The sequence below is a fragment of the Juglans microcarpa x Juglans regia genome, chromosome 3S, assembly GCF_004785595.1.
Source record: "Juglans microcarpa x Juglans regia isolate MS1-56 chromosome 3S, Jm3101_v1.0, whole genome shotgun sequence".
NCBI lineage: Eukaryota > Viridiplantae > Streptophyta > Magnoliopsida > Fagales > Juglandaceae > Juglans > Juglans microcarpa x Juglans regia.
The window spans coordinates 7,619,705-7,636,784 of NC_054599.1; the positions used below are offsets into that span (position 1 = coordinate 7,619,705).

The 17,080-nt window shown below is 35.0% G+C and overlaps 1 protein-coding gene across 1 annotated transcript; it reads right to left on the minus strand.

Moving 5' to 3' along the window:
• Window positions 1–203: 203 nt before the first annotated feature.
• LOC121257573 (DELLA protein GAIP-B-like) lies at window positions 204–2,588 on the minus strand. The gene has a single exon (XM_041158629.1). The coding sequence runs from the start codon at window positions 2,371–2,373 to the stop codon at window positions 532–534; it is 1,842 nt and encodes a 613-aa protein (XP_041014563.1). The 5' UTR covers window positions 2,374–2,588; the 3' UTR covers window positions 204–531.
• Between the last annotated feature and the right edge of the window lie 14,492 nt (window positions 2,589–17,080).

Consider the following 17,080-nt stretch of genomic DNA (forward strand, 5'->3'; position numbering starts at 1 on the left):
TTACATTATTTTTGGACATAACAAGAGCATTCTCACGGGTGGTCTCATTATTTGCAACACTTCAGACTTGCCAATAGCAGCTAACAAGGCTGGGGCACACAGGGCAATGCAGCTGAAACTTTGCAGAAACTGAGGTTTCAATTCGAATAGGGGGCTCTGCCCCATTTACACTTCGGCATTTTACCATCTGCTCCATAGATATATATATGACCAAAACTTTTTATAACCCCAGAAAGAAAATTTACACTGTACATAAATATTAATAGACATTAACCTCTCTTGATTCACCTGAAAATTACAAAAGATTCCATCCAAAAACAAAAAAAAAAAAAACCCCAAAAAACCAGAAAAATAAAAGATTAGGGAAACAGGAACAAAGGAAGTGGTGGGTCTCACTCAGTCTGTGTCAGAGGTAAGCCATGCCACTAGGCAACGCACAATTTGACAGATGCCCCGGTCCAGTCCACTAGCTTAATGGTGGGTGGGGCTCATTGGAATCGGAATTGGGTTGATCGGGCTCGCTGTGTTGACTCAGTGTGCTACTGTGGCTTTGCCGGCGAGCTGCCACGCCGAGGTGGCGATGAGTGGACGAGTGTGCCAACCCAGCATCAGACACCCACTGTTCTCTTCCACTCTGTAGCCTTCGCAGCCGGCGAACAGGTCCAGCAACATGCTCGCTTGCTTGAACGCGTTTGACCCCAGATAGACCGGCGCAAACCCAGCCGAGCACAGCCGAGTACGCCACTGAGCCGACGTCTCGTGCCGTTCCAAACGTTCAGCTCCTTCACACGCCACCACGTTGAGTATCTGCTTACCCAAGTACACCTCCGACATCGCCTTGTCCTGATTGCTCACAGACCCCTCCAGCGAGTCGAACATGGTGGAGTAATAGTGCAGCGACTCCGTGAAGCGGTCCATGAAGACCGGTCCATTGTGATTTGCTTCCAGCTCGACCACCGTCATGATATCCGGCTTCATTTTCTTCACCACGGCCAACACTTTCTCGATCGCTCCGGGCCGAGCCAGCAGCTTGTGCAGGTCGAATACCGAGTTAACCGCAACCGACTCGACCTCACTGGGCCGGAGATCGAGCATGGAGGCGTCGAGATCTGCCAGGCTGTTGACAACGAACCCTCTGTACTCAAACTCAACATGAATCGTCTCGGCCAACTGGGCCAGCTTCCAGCCAACTTCCTGAAGATGATCGGAATTGTCCGGAGAAGGAGGGCCAATACCAGTTAAGCGGAAAACAGGGGGTCCACCAGGACGGACAGCCAAAGCTTGCATTAGAGCCGGCCACTGCATCCCTTGGTTCATGGAGAAGTCGATAACGTGGACGCGCTTTTTTCCCGCGAAAGCTTCGAGAATGGCTTGATTAGCAGTGAAGTGAGCGAATTTCAGGTAGGGACAGGACTCGTAGAAGTGCATCAGGAGGATATCCGAGAGCGAGTGGTCGAGAGCGTTCTGAGGATACAGCCGGTAGATTCGACGAGCCAGGGCTTCGGCGAAGTATGTCGCTACCTTTCGCATCGCGCCGGCTTGAGAAACGGCTAGGAATCCGATCTGCTTGATAAGGGCTTCGGCTAGGTTGAGGTTGTTCTGTTGTACGGCCTCGGCGCAGGCCACCAAAGCGTGGACGAGGCGAATTCCGTTCTCTTGGTTGTCCCCGAGGACGACTGGGCGAGTTGACTCGGTGGGAACAGTGAAACCGCCGCCCATACTAGTAGGACTTGGGAATAATACATCTTGGTTTGACCTTGAAGCTGAAGAGGGTTTCAACCGTTTGGCGTCTCTTGAAGATGGAGATTCGATCTGGGCAGTCCGGCTTTGGGGTTGGCTATACATGGCCTTACCAGGAATAGCTTTAAGATCGTAATCGGAAGAAGATGAATCTTCGAAGACTCGGGTGTGATTAATACTGTTTTGTCGATCAAAATCAATGGAGGTGAAGGTGGATGATTCAGCCGGAGCAAGTAGAGAATCGTCGAGAGGAGCGGATGGAGCGACGGCGCCAGTGGCGTGTGGCACCATGGGATCGAAACCATTGACAGCAAGTGGGTTGAACTCGGAGAGCATGCTCTGTAGCCATGTTGATAGATCGGAGGGGTTGTAATGAACGGTCTCGGATGCGAGTTGAGAGAGGCCATCTCCATGAGCATTACCCATCAAATCGTCCAGCAGTTCGAGCTTCTGGGCAACCTCGGCCATGTCGGAGGACCTCACCTGGTACCCCAACACAGCCAAGAGCTCGTCCATGCCACAGTCTGGTTGGACCTCATCTTCCCAACACATCTTGGCTTTGGCAGTGGCAGTCATGGAATTAGATTCTGGAGTAGTCAGAGACTGGAGATTAGGATCCAGCTCCCTTTTCATGGCTTTCCTTATTTCTTTCGTCGTTGATGAGTGGGGGAAGAGAAAGGGTTTGAAGCAGGGGTTGGGGAAGAAAGAATTGGGGGATTCTGCTTGGTTTTTCAATACTCCTCCAACTCCAATATCACAACGTCAGAGAGTGTGAGAAAAAAGAAAAAGAAAATAATAGTTAATACACGAGGACTCGTGATCCGGGGCGCGAGCTCCAATGATCCTACCGGCTAACAACAAGTACTGCACCTACAGCTCGAACAGATAAGATGGAACTTTTCTTACAATTTTTTTTCTCTTTTTTTCTTGTGCGTAAATGGTAGCAATCTGTTTATAATTAAAAACAAAACTCATTATGTTTTTGGATTCGTTTAGTTTTATGGATGAGGTAAGATCTGTTAAATAAAATATTATTAAAATATATTTTTTATATTATTTTTATTTTAAAATTTAAAAAATTTAAATTATTTATTTTATTTTATATAAAAATTTAAAAAAAATATCATGATTAGATTAAATAAGATGAAATAAAAAATTTTATAAAAGTGAACGATGTCTTATATAATTTATATTTTCTAATTTTTTTTTGAAAGAAATCCACGAAAATTTGCTTAATTTTAAAATAATAAATATCATTTTTTTTAATTAATATCTATTTAAGGAGATAATCATATATAATCACATTCTTTTTCGGTGGGGTGAATTGAGAAAAGTTTTTTAACCGGATGTGATGTTACTAGAAACTAGAAATTAGATTAGTCAAGAAACAGATAGGAAGGATCCTAAGAGTGATAAGTTTCAACTTCCATCTTAAATAGATCATTAGGTTATTAATGTCCATAGTCTTTTCAAGACAAATTTATATTTAGATTGAACCTAATCATATTATATTCCAAGTTACTTAAAAGTAACCCAAAAACTATTCAATTACCGCATTTGGTGGTAATTCCTGTTGCACGTGATTTTGGGTCTTCTGTGTTTAGTTATAGTTAAGCATATGCAAAATATTTATTATGAAATCCGGGTTAATTTAAAAAGAAAAATTACAGATTTTCATGCAAATCGATTTGTTTTTTCTTACAAATATAATTCCAAGCGGAGTTGTTCGAATTAATAGGCTTACTAGGAAGTAATGCCACCCTCTAACAAATTAAAGTCATGTTTGCATCGTAAAATAAGATGAGATGATTTTGAATGAAAGATTAAAGTTGAATAAAATATTGTTAGAATATTATTTTTTAATATTATTATTTTAAAATTTAAAAAAATTGAATAGTTTATTATATTTTATGTAAGAATTCGAAAAAATTATAATGATGAGATGAGATCGTTTCTATATCTAAACAGAACCTAAATGGTTTACTATAACACACACAGATATAATAGGCTTTAACAAATTAAAGTCACGTTTGAATAATAAAATGAGATAATTTTAAATGAAAATTAAAAATTGAATAAAATATTATTAAAATATTATTTATTATTATTATTATTATTTTGAGATTTAAAAAAATTGAATGATTTATTACATTTTATGTAAAAATTTAATAAAATTATAATGATGAAATTAAATAAAATTAAATCATCTTTATATCTAAATAGAACCTAAATGGTTTACTATAACACACATAGATATAATATTAAATATTTTGTTGATGTCAATTAAGATTTTGTACAATAATATTAAATAAAGAGATTAATATGATTTATTAATCTTTAAAATTTGACTATCTAAGTTAGTCAAAATAATTAAAGAATATTTCTATTAATTAACGAAAAGATAATAAATAAATAAAAACATGTCGGTCCAACATAAGACAATGGCACCTCATTCATTACGTTTAGTGAGGCCATCAGTCTGACTTGCCAATTGGGACATTGCTTTGTGGAGGTCTTCTACGTACAATTAGGTTTACGGATTAATCTGTGCATCAATATTGCATAAATTATTTATTAAATGTTTATTTTTAAATTTATACCATTTCATTAAAATCTACATTTCTACTTTAATATTGATGTGCATATTGACGCACAAATCCGCTTATAATTAGATTTTTCGTGCCTTGTGAGTAGTTCTTATGGACACTTCATTACTAACATTTTACCTTATCCTGCAAGTTTGCAACACTGTACAAAATGATGCCCCCAAAGTGTTGGTTGTTTTCCTCCACTCACCGACTTCTTTTTTTTTATGTTTTGAAAAATCATTTTTATCGATTACTATTCAGTATTTCACACTTCACACTTTATAAAAAATACAACTATATCTTATGAAAAAAAAAATTATAAGTATAAAGTGTGGGAGTGAATAATAACTAAAGAGTAAAATTCTTTTTTTTTTTTCAACTTAGTTTTAGAACAGAAAGATATTCAATTACAAGTGCTACAATATTTTTAATTATTCTTTTTTAAATTGGTGCATAGAATACACCATTCATATAATTTAAATGATAAAATTTAATGTATAAAATTTAAATTTTAAAATTTATCTAATTCCAAATTAGATTATGTCGCGTATGTCATGTGTACTGTAAAGGTCTTAGAATATCAGTATTCCAAATTATTTTTAATTAAGCACTAAAATAATTTTTTATGTTTTATAATTTTGTCTCTTGAATTTGATGATTTTATTAAAAAGAAAAATGGGGTTCTTGATAATGACAATATGTTGTGATTAAAAAAAGATTAAATCAGAAGTGTGTGCTTTCTAATGCACAAAAATTCAAAAGGTTTTGGACCAAAATTTAGTTAAGAGAAGCCATATAGTAAGTGCATTGATTCTAATCCGAGTCCACAGCATTGTGAAAGCTACATCCATCCAACCACAAAAAAATGCTGCGACTCTTAACAAAGCTGTTGACACCTCCCCACAATTTCTCCAACCCTTTTTACGCTTTTTCTTTTCGTATGCATTCTTACAAATCAAGAAATCTTTAAAAAGGCATTTTGCTATAACTCTATCTAAACTAACGAAAATGATGGATTAATTAATTATTAAAAAAGAAAATTGCTACTATGTGAATATCGCTTACTTTGTCCCATTGATGTACTTGGTGCCACGTGTTTTATTAAAAACAAAATGACATCCCAAAAAAAGAAGACGAATTTCTATTTAGCAACACAATTGTTCTCAAGTATTTTTAAATATTTTTTTTTCAAACATTACTCAAATACAATACTTTTCAATTTGAAATCTTTAATTTTTTCATCTAATCATTACCTGATCAATACAAGTTTTCTAAACTCTTAAACAAAACACAAAAAATAATACTACTTTTTTAAATTTCAAAATAAAAATTATATTAAAAAATTATATTCAAACAATATTTTAAATTTATAATATTTTTATTCATATTTTTTTCTCTCATTTTCTAAAACTCAACAGAATATCATAACTCAAATTATTTTACTATCATTCAAAAATATAGGGAGATATTCTAAGTATTCATATAAACATTGAATCCTAAATTTTCTCTATCCCTTTTATATTTGTATTTTGAATTTTTGTAATAAACTATGCGAGATTAGGTCAATTGGACAAAGTGAGCATTATAACTTAATGACATGGTAATATTACTTATTAAAATTTCTATTATAAATAAAATAAAATATAATAAAAAAGAATATATGATAAAAATTTAATTCGAAAGAAATGGTGAAAGAGAAATGATAGAGCCATCCAATTTTTGCATACATAATTTGTACCGAATTTGTTTTTAATTTTGTTTTTTATTTAATGATTAAAAAGTTAATTTTAATAAGTTTGTAAATTTTATTTAATTTAAAAAATATTTAAATTGATTTAAAAAATATTTTAAAAATCTAATCTCAAAAAATTTACACCATTCAATAGACATTTGGTACCGAATCTTCTGTAGAGTAGCACGGTTCATGGTGTAAAATGTAAGCTTGCAAAAAAAAAAAAATAACAGTACTTTGGTGAAGTGGGGAGTGTGGTCCAAGTCTGAACACGACCATGTGACTAACGACACGTGTTAGCGATTTCCCACGTTGGTTCGTGGTGGAGGCCGCTGATGTTTGCTGACTGCTCTGCCCCGTCCCGTCCAGTGCCCGTGTTAATGTGTGCGAGCTGTATTTGTAGTATGCGAAGGGCGTTGTACAGTCTCGAATTGCCGACATCTGTTTGAGCCTCCCCACCCTCGCCCAAAAAGCAACCTTATCTTCTTGTTGTAGGATCAGACCACCCATTCCCTCCAACTGACAGGACACCTTTTTATTATGTTTTTAATCTTAATAAAATAAAAAATGCATTCTTTTTATTGTTTTTCTTATTGAGAAAATTCAATCAAGAGCGATGCTTCACAATTTTTCAATTTTCACAGATTTTATTTTTTAATTTTTTAAATTTTTTTTAAATTATTTTTTTAAACTAATTTAATTCTTCTATTTATTATTTATATATTAAATATTTGTTAAAAAACTAATAAAAATTAAAAAAATATGGTGTATAGAGGTTATAAGAATAGTAAAAAATTGTATAGATTTTTTCTTCAACCAAATGCCCTTGTGTTTTATTTTATTTTTTTCAAAATAACACCATGTTTGGATAGTGAGATAAGACGATATTAAATTAGTTGAATAAAATATTATTACAATATTATTATTTAATATTATTATTATTTTAAAATTTAAAAAAATTAAATTATTTATCATATTTTATATATTAATTTAAAAAAATTATAATAATAAAATAAGATGAAAAAAAAAATATATGAGATAATTTATATATCTAAAGGAACCGTAGTGTCGAGAAATATAAAGATGGTTCATTCCATTAAAATTTCCATCCTAAAAATACGTGATTCAATCACAAATTATTATTGAAAATTTTAACTTCTTAAAAAATAAATTAGAATTCTTTAAAAGAAAGAAATAAATAAAAATTATAATAATAAATAATTTTAAAAAAACCACAAGGGTGGTAAAAGCAACCGACCCTCATGGTGGTCCGAAACGGCCACCAAGTGGGTGGCCACGTTCGAATCAACCATGGTGGTTGGAGTTAACCCTAGCGGTCCACAAGGTGGCCGTAGCGTAGAGATGTCAGATAAATACACCTTTACGCAAATTTTTCCACTGTTATCTATTTGGCTTTAAAAGCAAATCAAGCAAAATGTAGGAGAATCAATATAAAGAAAGAAAAATTCTATTTATTAATTATTATTTATTTTTATGTTTTATATCTTAAATTTTTTTATAGAGTATGCAAATATTTTTTTTATAGAATGTGAGATAATGAATATTAACGGATGAAAATCATTTTTCATAAAAAAATAAAAAAAAAAGCTTCATATTTAAGTTTTATATAAGAGTACAGTAGCTCATGGTATACTATCCATAGTCCTATATCACAACTTAAACTTCATTCATTACAAAAATCTTATAATTTCTCACGGTTGGTGAGCAACGTTATTTTTCATCTTTTATTATTATTATTATTATTATTATTATTATTATTATTATTATTATTCATAATCAGATATGTTAATATGATATATTTTAAATGATTTCATATATAATAATAACGGATTAAAATATGGGACGTAACATATGCGATTAGAAAAAAAATAACATCTAATAGTAAAAAAACTCAATTGTCACGTAGAGGAAAATTTTTAAATTCCAAATTGAAAATTAAAATAAAAATTATTATTTTGTTATTGGCATGTAATAAGATTACTTCAGAGAAATTTTATTCATCATCTTTACACACCACACATTACACACCACTTTATTTTTTTTCTTTATTTTTTTCTCTTATCAAATATGTGATATATAGATGATGAGTAGAATAATTCAATAAATTTAAAAAGAACAAAATTAAAAAATTTAAATATATATATATATATATATATATATATATATATATATATATGGATGAGGTTTTCTATATATATATATATATATATATATATATAGAAAACCTCATCCAAAGCAAGTGTCAAGGACTCAAAAGCTAGGGTAAGGAATATCTGGAATTGAAAAGGACAATTACGTAAAGCAGATTAATGGCTTTGCATGATTGCAAGGAATACGAGGAGAATAATGGCATAAAACGCAGATTTTGACCTTCATCCACTGAACCATTACTGCTTGTAATCTTGTGCATATTATTAATTTTCTTCGCCATAAATAAATCTGAAGACCATTTCCTGCAAAAGAATATTACGTGAAGGGCATTTCTACTTGTGTTTTTGGATTCGGAAAGACATCCAGATATGGACATGCTTGATGTATATGTTTTAATCAATCACTATTAAATCACAATAATATTTTAAAAATTTCTCAAAAAAATAAATGGAAAAGCCTCATAGACTAATAGTAAATCATTTTTTTTTTAAGATAATTTACTTATTGGAATTAGAACGATCAATTCATAAACAGCACCACTTTTTACAATCATTTACATAATTAGTTTTTAAATTATGGTTATTTTAAAGATAATATTATTTTATAAAAATACCATCATTTTAAAATATGACGATAAAATAAATTATTGTAATTGAAACGCTAATAAAATTTTCAAAGTTTAATTACAACACAACATGATGGATATGACGAAATTAAGGGGTTGGTCCATCCCCATCATATTTGCTTTAAGATTATTGAGATGTAACATCAATCCATTAACATCTTGATCATCCAATATATATAGATAATATTGCACAAAAATATCAGTCTACTAATTTTAATGAGAGTAATAATTGAAATAGTCATGTTCAAAGACAAATTGAAGTGCGTGTTTGAATAGTACTGTTGACCATTTTAATCAAAAGAGGAGCACTCGAACAAGCATGAATTAGCCTATCTAATCAACTTATAAACAATTAATGCATTAATTGCGCGTAGCTTTCGACATTCTTACCATGCATGCATGGTAGGTTCTAGACTTATAAATACAAATCATGCACGATCGATCGAGGGCAGACGATTATACAAATGAACGATGCAGCTTTTAACAGAGTTCCGAAGGGTATGGACAACTGAATAATACCAAACGATTGAGATAATTCATTTAAGTTCATCAATATAAGAATACTGTTAGAGGAAGGGCAATAACTTATGGTTGTAATAATCGGTTGTCAATATTCTGAACTTTGACATAGATATTAGCTATCCGGATTATCCTGTCATGGAGTTTGTGTCTATTCCCTTGTTTCCACTCAAGTTTGGTATCATCACAGCCGAGGGGAAAGCAAAATCTAGCAAGCCAACAAAGCACAAAATAGATTATAGAAAATAACAATGGGGCTGCTAAGCAAGGTTGATGGGCTGCCACATCAACCAATAAAGGGCAAGCCCCCTTGCACACTAAACCAACATGTTAACAAAGCACAAAAAGAAAGTCCAAAGTAATGTATGTAAGGAATCATAGAATGCACAAAACATATTATAGGAAATAACAATGGGGTTACCACATCAACCAACAAGGGACAAAGCCACTTGCACACCTAACCAACATGTCAACAAAGCATAAAATAAAGTCCAAAACACTATGTATAAGGAACCATGGAATGCACAAAATAGATTATAGGACATAACAATGGCTGCCAAGCAAGGTTGATGGGATTGCCACATCAACCAACAAGGGCCAAGCCCTCTGCACACCCAACCAACATGTCAATAAAGCATAAAAAGAAAGTCCAAAATAGTGTGTATAATGAACCATGGAATGCACAAAACATATTATAGGAAATAACAATAGGGTTGCCAAGCAAGGTCGATAGGGCTGCTACATAAACCAACAAGGGGCAAAGTCCCTGCACACCCAACCAACATGTCAACAAAGCATGAAATAAAGTCCAAAACATTGTGTATAAGGAACCATGGAATGCACAAAACAGATTATATGAAATAACAATAGCGCTGCCAAGCAAGGTTGATTGGCTGCCACATCAACCAATAAAGGGCAAGCCCCCTTGCACACCGAGCCAACATGTCAACAAAGCACAAAAGGAAAGTTCAAAATAGTGTGTGTAAGGAACCATGGAATGCACAAAACATATTATAGGAAATAACAATGGGGTTGCCACATCAACTAACAAGGGGCAAAGTCCCTTGCAAACCTAACCAACATGTCAACAAAGCATAAAATAAAGTCCAAAACACTATGTATAAGGAACCATGGAATGCACAAAATAGATTATAGGACATAACAATGGCTGCCAAGCAAGGTTGATGGGATTGCCACATCAACCAACAAGGGCCAAGCCCTCTGCACACCCAACCAACATGTCAATAAAGCATAAAAAGAAAGTCCAAAATAGTGTGTATAATGAACCATGGAATGCACAAAACATATTATAGGAAATAACAATAGGGTTGCCAAGCAAGGTCGATGGGGCTGCTACATAAACCAACAAGGGGCAAAGTCCCTGCACACCCAACCAACATGTCAACAAAGCATGAAATAAAGTCCAAAACATTGTGTATAAGGAACCATGGAATGCACAAAACAGATTATATGAAATAACAATAGCGCTGCCAAGCAAGGTTGATTGGCTGCCACATCAACCAATAAAGGGCAAGCCCCCTTGCACACCGAGCCAACATGTCAACAAAGCACAAAAGGAAAGTTCAAAATAGTGTGTGTAAGGAACCATGGAATGCACAAAACATATTATAGGAAATAACAATGGGGTTGCCACATCAACTAACAAGGGCAAAGCCCCTTGCAAACCTAACCAACATGTCAACAAAGCATAAAATAAAGTCCAAAACACTATGTATAAGGAACCATGGAATGCACAAAATAGATTATAGGACATAACAATGGCTGCCAAGCAAGGTTGATGGGATTGCCACATCAACCAACAAGGGCCAAGCCCTCTGCACACCCAACCAACATGTCAATAAAGCATAAAAAGAAAGTCCAAAATAGTGTGTATAATGAACCATGGAATGCACAAAACATATTATAGGAAATAACAATAGGGTTGCCAAGCAAGGCCGATGGGGCTGCTACATAAACCAACAAGGGGCAAAGTCCCCTGCACACCCAACCAACATGTCAACAAAGCATGAAATAAAGTCCAAAACATTGTGTATAAGGAACCATGGAATGCACAAAACAGATTATAGGAACAATTCTACTACAGGTACTCATTGTTGGGTACATTTTACGGAATCGGCTAATGTGATTAATGCCACGTCAACTGATATTATTTGAAAAAAAAAAAACAAAATCGATTTCAAACAGAAATCAAACCCATCTCATCTAGTGCCAAACTCATTCCATAGCAAAATTGTTTGCATCTCAGCTAACCCATCTGCGCTAGAAAAAACTGCGAGAACTTGTCGTCTTCATGTCGTCGATGAGCATTGGCCATCAACTTGATCCTCCTCGTGCCGTCGAACCCATTTGAGCATTGACCATCAACTTGTCATCTTCCCGCTGTTGAAACTGCGCCAGAAGAAACTGCGAGAACTTGTCGACTGAGGAATCTTGGTTTGAAAGCTGATGGTTCAGTCACATTCTCAAGGGATAAATTGGCCATTGAGGAATCTGGGTTTTCAGAAGTTGTGTCATCAACTCCCCGATCATGAGATTTTCTACGATGCGTGATCGTAGTTTTTCTTCTAGGAGAAATCCAAGTATGATCATAGCCTTCCTCGAGATTCATAAGGAATTAGGTTTCCTACCCCTTTTCTTTGGAACAAAGACTCACTCAATTTCTAACTTGGCTGCCTTTGTAGAGCCTAAGCTACAAGGCTCAACATTACTTCTTGCACCAATGCTTTTGGAATGTTTAGCAAGAACACAACTTTGTAATGATTTTGAATTTTTTTTTATTTTTTAAAGCTTCATCATTCCTAGTGCCATTACTCATTGTTGATTTCAAAGTACCATCCACAGGTTGGCCAACTTTGGTGCCTTAAACAGTATTTGGAGCAAGACACTCAGTCACCTGATTAATAAAAATTAAAATTTTGTAAAGCTTCCATAATAGAAATAAATAGTAGTAAATACAAACAAAATTCAATGGACAAATGACTTGGAGATGGCAGGGGTAATGAGATACTTGGGGTGGCTCATTTGGATCTGTCTTTGGTGGCAGATCGAAATATGTACTTTCTTCTAACTTATCATCAGCCTGAAGCATATAAATGCAATTAATCAGAGCTTGTTACAGAATCGTGTATGCAAGTCAAAAGGCACAAAATCAAACAACAGGAAATGTGAGCCTTAAAACAATAGTTAAGTCAAACCTTAAAACGATTGTTACTATACATTTACTCAGTGACCAATCTAGGGGTTTCCCCACCCGGCGGCCCGGCAAAAAAATGAAGAAAATAATATAAGGGTTTTTTTGTTAGTTCGCCTCCAAAATTTTGAAATAAAAGGGATATTTTAGGGTCTTTTATATAATTTTATTTAATGGCTACCTCTCAGAAAATTTTAGTCCAGCCTGATTCCCCATACACTTTAATCCTAACTTCCTCCCTGTAAATTGCTATCCCTCCTTTGAAAATCAAATGGTAGGTAGGAGAGCAGAATGAGGTTGTAATTCATTTTGAGAAACATTCTAAGGAAAAGGAAGTACCCAACCTAATTTTAGTGAAAAGAAAAAAAAGGACTACTTGGGAAAGAGGCATGAAAAGGTATGATATCAGCAACTAGTATACTGGTTAACTGGAGATCATTCCATAAATGAGAATTTGATACGCACTGAATGCTCCCCATAGCCATTGACATGTTCATGTTCAAGGGGAACATAACTACTTTGGCATATAGAAGCAATTGTTTGAGAATATTCATCCAAAGAAATGCCCATAGATTCAACTACTTACTTGAGACAATGTTTAAGCTTAACAACACAATTAGTAATAATTCTCTCCCCCAGTTCCCACTCAATAGGCGAAGCAGTCTGAAACAATGAATAAAGATAGATAAGATTCCAATTTCGTAAAGAAATTGAGATGCTACATATGTAAAGTCAATAAAATTACCTCATTTTCCTTTTCTTACACTAGCTAGAAGATGAACGAGAAGATCTGAGGAAATTTCTTCACTTTCATCTATGACCAAGGTCATAATCGCTTCTAAGGCTGAAAATACAATGTGTGGTTGGTTGGACCTTGAGTTGACCAAGAGAAAATACAAAGATTAGACCTAGAAAATACGCAGGAGGGTTAGACATTAAAAATATGTAGCAAGCTGTGATTTCTATTGCTGTGTTCTGTGTGAGAAAAAAATGTGGGGTTCCATCAATTTCAGAGGCCAGAAATCAAAACGGTGCAAATGCATCGTTTCATTAATGTCTAAGTGGCATCTCGGGTATGAAGGGGTTCCCCACCCCGAGTGCAAGTAGAATTTTTGTTATAGGAAATAACAATGGCGCTGCCAAGTAAGGTTGATGGGTTGCCACATCAACCAATAAAGGGCAAGCCCCCTCATACACCTAACCAACATGTTAACAAAGCACAAAAAGAAACTCCAAAATAGTGTGTATAAGGAACCATGGAATGTACAAAACATATTAAAATAACAATGGAGTTGCCAAGCAAGGTCGATGGAGCTGCCACATCAACCAACAAGGGGCAAGCCCCCTTGCACACCTAATCAACATGTCAACAAAGCATAAAATAAAGTCCAATATACTGTGTATAAGGAACCATGGAATGCACAAAATAGATTATAGGAAATAACAATGGGGCTGCCAAGCAAGGTTGATGGGATTGCCACATCAACCAACAAGGGACAAGCCCCCTGCACACCTAGCCAACATGTCAACAAAGCATGAAAGAAAGTCCAAAATAGTAAGTACAAGCAACCATGGAATGCACAAAAGAGATTATAGGAAATAACAATGGGGCTGCCACATCAACCAACAAAAGTCAAGCCTCCTTGCACACCTTTCCAATGCAGTCAAGAAAGCACAAAACAAAGTCCAAAGCAAACTATAGGACACAAAACAATGCACAAAATAGCTTATAGGAAATAACAATCGGGTTGCCAACACAGATGGATGAGGTTGCCACATCAACCTATAAGGGCTAAATCCCCTTACACACCCAACTAATGAAGCAAAGAAAGCACAAAACAAAGTCCAAAACAGGTTATAAGTCAATAACATGAGGGCTCATAATGGTCCAATTTCAAGCATAGCAAAGAACACAAGATCGAATGGCTGCAAATCCTAGTTGCCTTTGTGATAATTTCACAATAAAGATGGACATCTGAGTTACCTTGCCATACTAATCGATGAGCATTCACTATAGTTGCTGATATTACACTTGCAACTTGCAATCTTACCACCATCACGACCTCATCACATTACAAATTCAGTCCCAATGATAGCCCGTTCATATCATCCCCAAAAATTGCAAACGAGAATGAACTAACTCAAGAACAAAGCAATTAACTATAGATTTATATATATTAAAAAAAAAGCAATTAACAATAGAGTGATTACTAGAAATCAACATATCAGTGATCTCATAAATCTAGTGATAAGTTTAAAACAACATATTATAAAATATAAATCTCAGAAATCACAACCATAGCACAAATCTAAGAAATCACAAAGCACAAAGCAGAAACCACAAACCACAAACCAACAACCGAGATCAACACATTACACAAAGCACAAACCACAGAATCTATACAATGGAAGTAAAAAACAATGAAAATATGTCAAAACCCCAAAATAGGATCATAGAAGTTGTATAAATCAAAGATGGAATAATCGAATCAAAGACCAAATGGAAATTTTATTTTATTTGTACAAATCAACGCTATAAAAATTAGAGACCCAATCTCAGCTGTCACAATCGAATGGCAAACAAATGGGACTATTGGATGGGGACGCGAAGGAGAGTCGGTAACAAGAAGGGTGCGAGAGAGAGAAGCTACGTAGGAGTGAAGGAAATGAAATGAGGAAATGGGATGGTATAATGGCTGCCCAAATCCAAGCCCTATTTTGGGGAGCCAGATGGAGGGTGCATTTAAAGTTTTCACCAAATGTGAACCCTAAATTTTGGAGAAAATGGAGGAAAAGAGAGTAGATTGTGGATGCCCTTACAACTTATCTCCCCCCCCCCCCCCCCCTCTATAAATGTGTGTGCACACGCGCGCACGTGTATTTTAAACTGCACAATTACATGATCATAAAGTATACCCATTCCGTTAAAAATTAATCATCATCGACCTTTTTTTTATATAGAAAACATACAAACCTCATTAATCATGAAAACATTTTCTAGCCAACATGATTAACTGAATAGAAGGACGAACATATTCAGTATCCACAATATCTTGACTACATAATAAAGCTTCCTAATTAGCTAGATTGTGAGCAGCTTGGTGAGATCCTCTTTTCATAAGTTGACTGCTCCATATGTCATTGCCCATAATTGTTTTCTGGTATCTTCGATAACCTGTCCAATTCTTCTTAAATCCCTCTTGTACTTTGTAAAGCATTCACCACACTAAGAGCATCTCCTTCCAGTAGAATTTGTTAAGACCCAGGTCATGAGAAAGAGTAAAAGCAAAAAATGCTCCTGAAGCCTTAACAATAATTGAATAAATGCAGTACGATCTAGGAGCTGTCATCATGGTTGCAATAACCTCACTTTCATAGTCTCTTACAATCACACCTATGCCAATCCATGAATCTAGTCAACTGCTACATCCCAATTAACCTTTATAATTACTTTTTTTTTTATTATGTGATCAAATGAGAGTTGTAGGAGATGGTGTGATCGCATCATCACATTTGTGTGGTCATTTGAGTCTTATAATCACACTGATGGGGATAACTTGCATAGAAGTTATCCAATTCGAGGGGTTGCAACTCTTTCAAGATTTGTTTTGCCATTCCACCTTTTCTCTCCTTTCGATTGGTGATTTCTTGGATGTCATTTGTCATAAGAACTCAATTGGCGACTTGTTGAATTTCAATCGTACCAAGAACCCCATCGAAGTTTAATTTAGTAAATTAGAATCAACACTTTCAAGGACCGGGACCTATGCAAATATTTAAGAGAGATTTGAATAGAAGATCATCATTCCTATATAATCCTATATCGTTATTACACTTCACAAAATTTGCTTACTCTTAGATGGCTTTGGGTTAATGTAATCAGCTTCATAATCATAGCCCTTCCTCTTCTTGAAAGGAACATATGCCATAGCATTTTCGATTACCTAAGAATCAGTGGTATTGATTCAATTTCCATCGATGTCTTTAACACGTTCAACTGACTTGCAACTAGAACAAAACACTCGCGCGGGGGGGGGGGGGGGGGGGGGGGGGGGGGTCCTACAGGGGATGCCTCTCATGGTTAAGTTAGAAAAGAATAAATTTTCTCCTAATAGTAAAATCCGAGAGAGTGGGGGAGCCCCTAGAACGTACATGGTGACCCATTTATACATACTGAGAAGCTTTATATGGTATGGTCCTTACGAGAGCACAATTCTAGGGACCCAATATGGTAACATTCCTTTCGTAGGATGATTCTACTGTGGATAGTGTCCTTCCGATGTGAGTATCCCACCTAGACTTATTTCTGCAAACCTCGATCTTAGAATGATTGAGTTGGTTGTTATATAGTCATATTTACAAATTTAAATTTATAATTTAAGTCCAAAAATATGGTTTTTTATCACTTTTACACCCAAGAATAATTTTTGGGCCTAATATACTGTAGTCAATTATTGAAGTGGGCGATGGGCAAGGTAAGGGGTCTGGCCCCG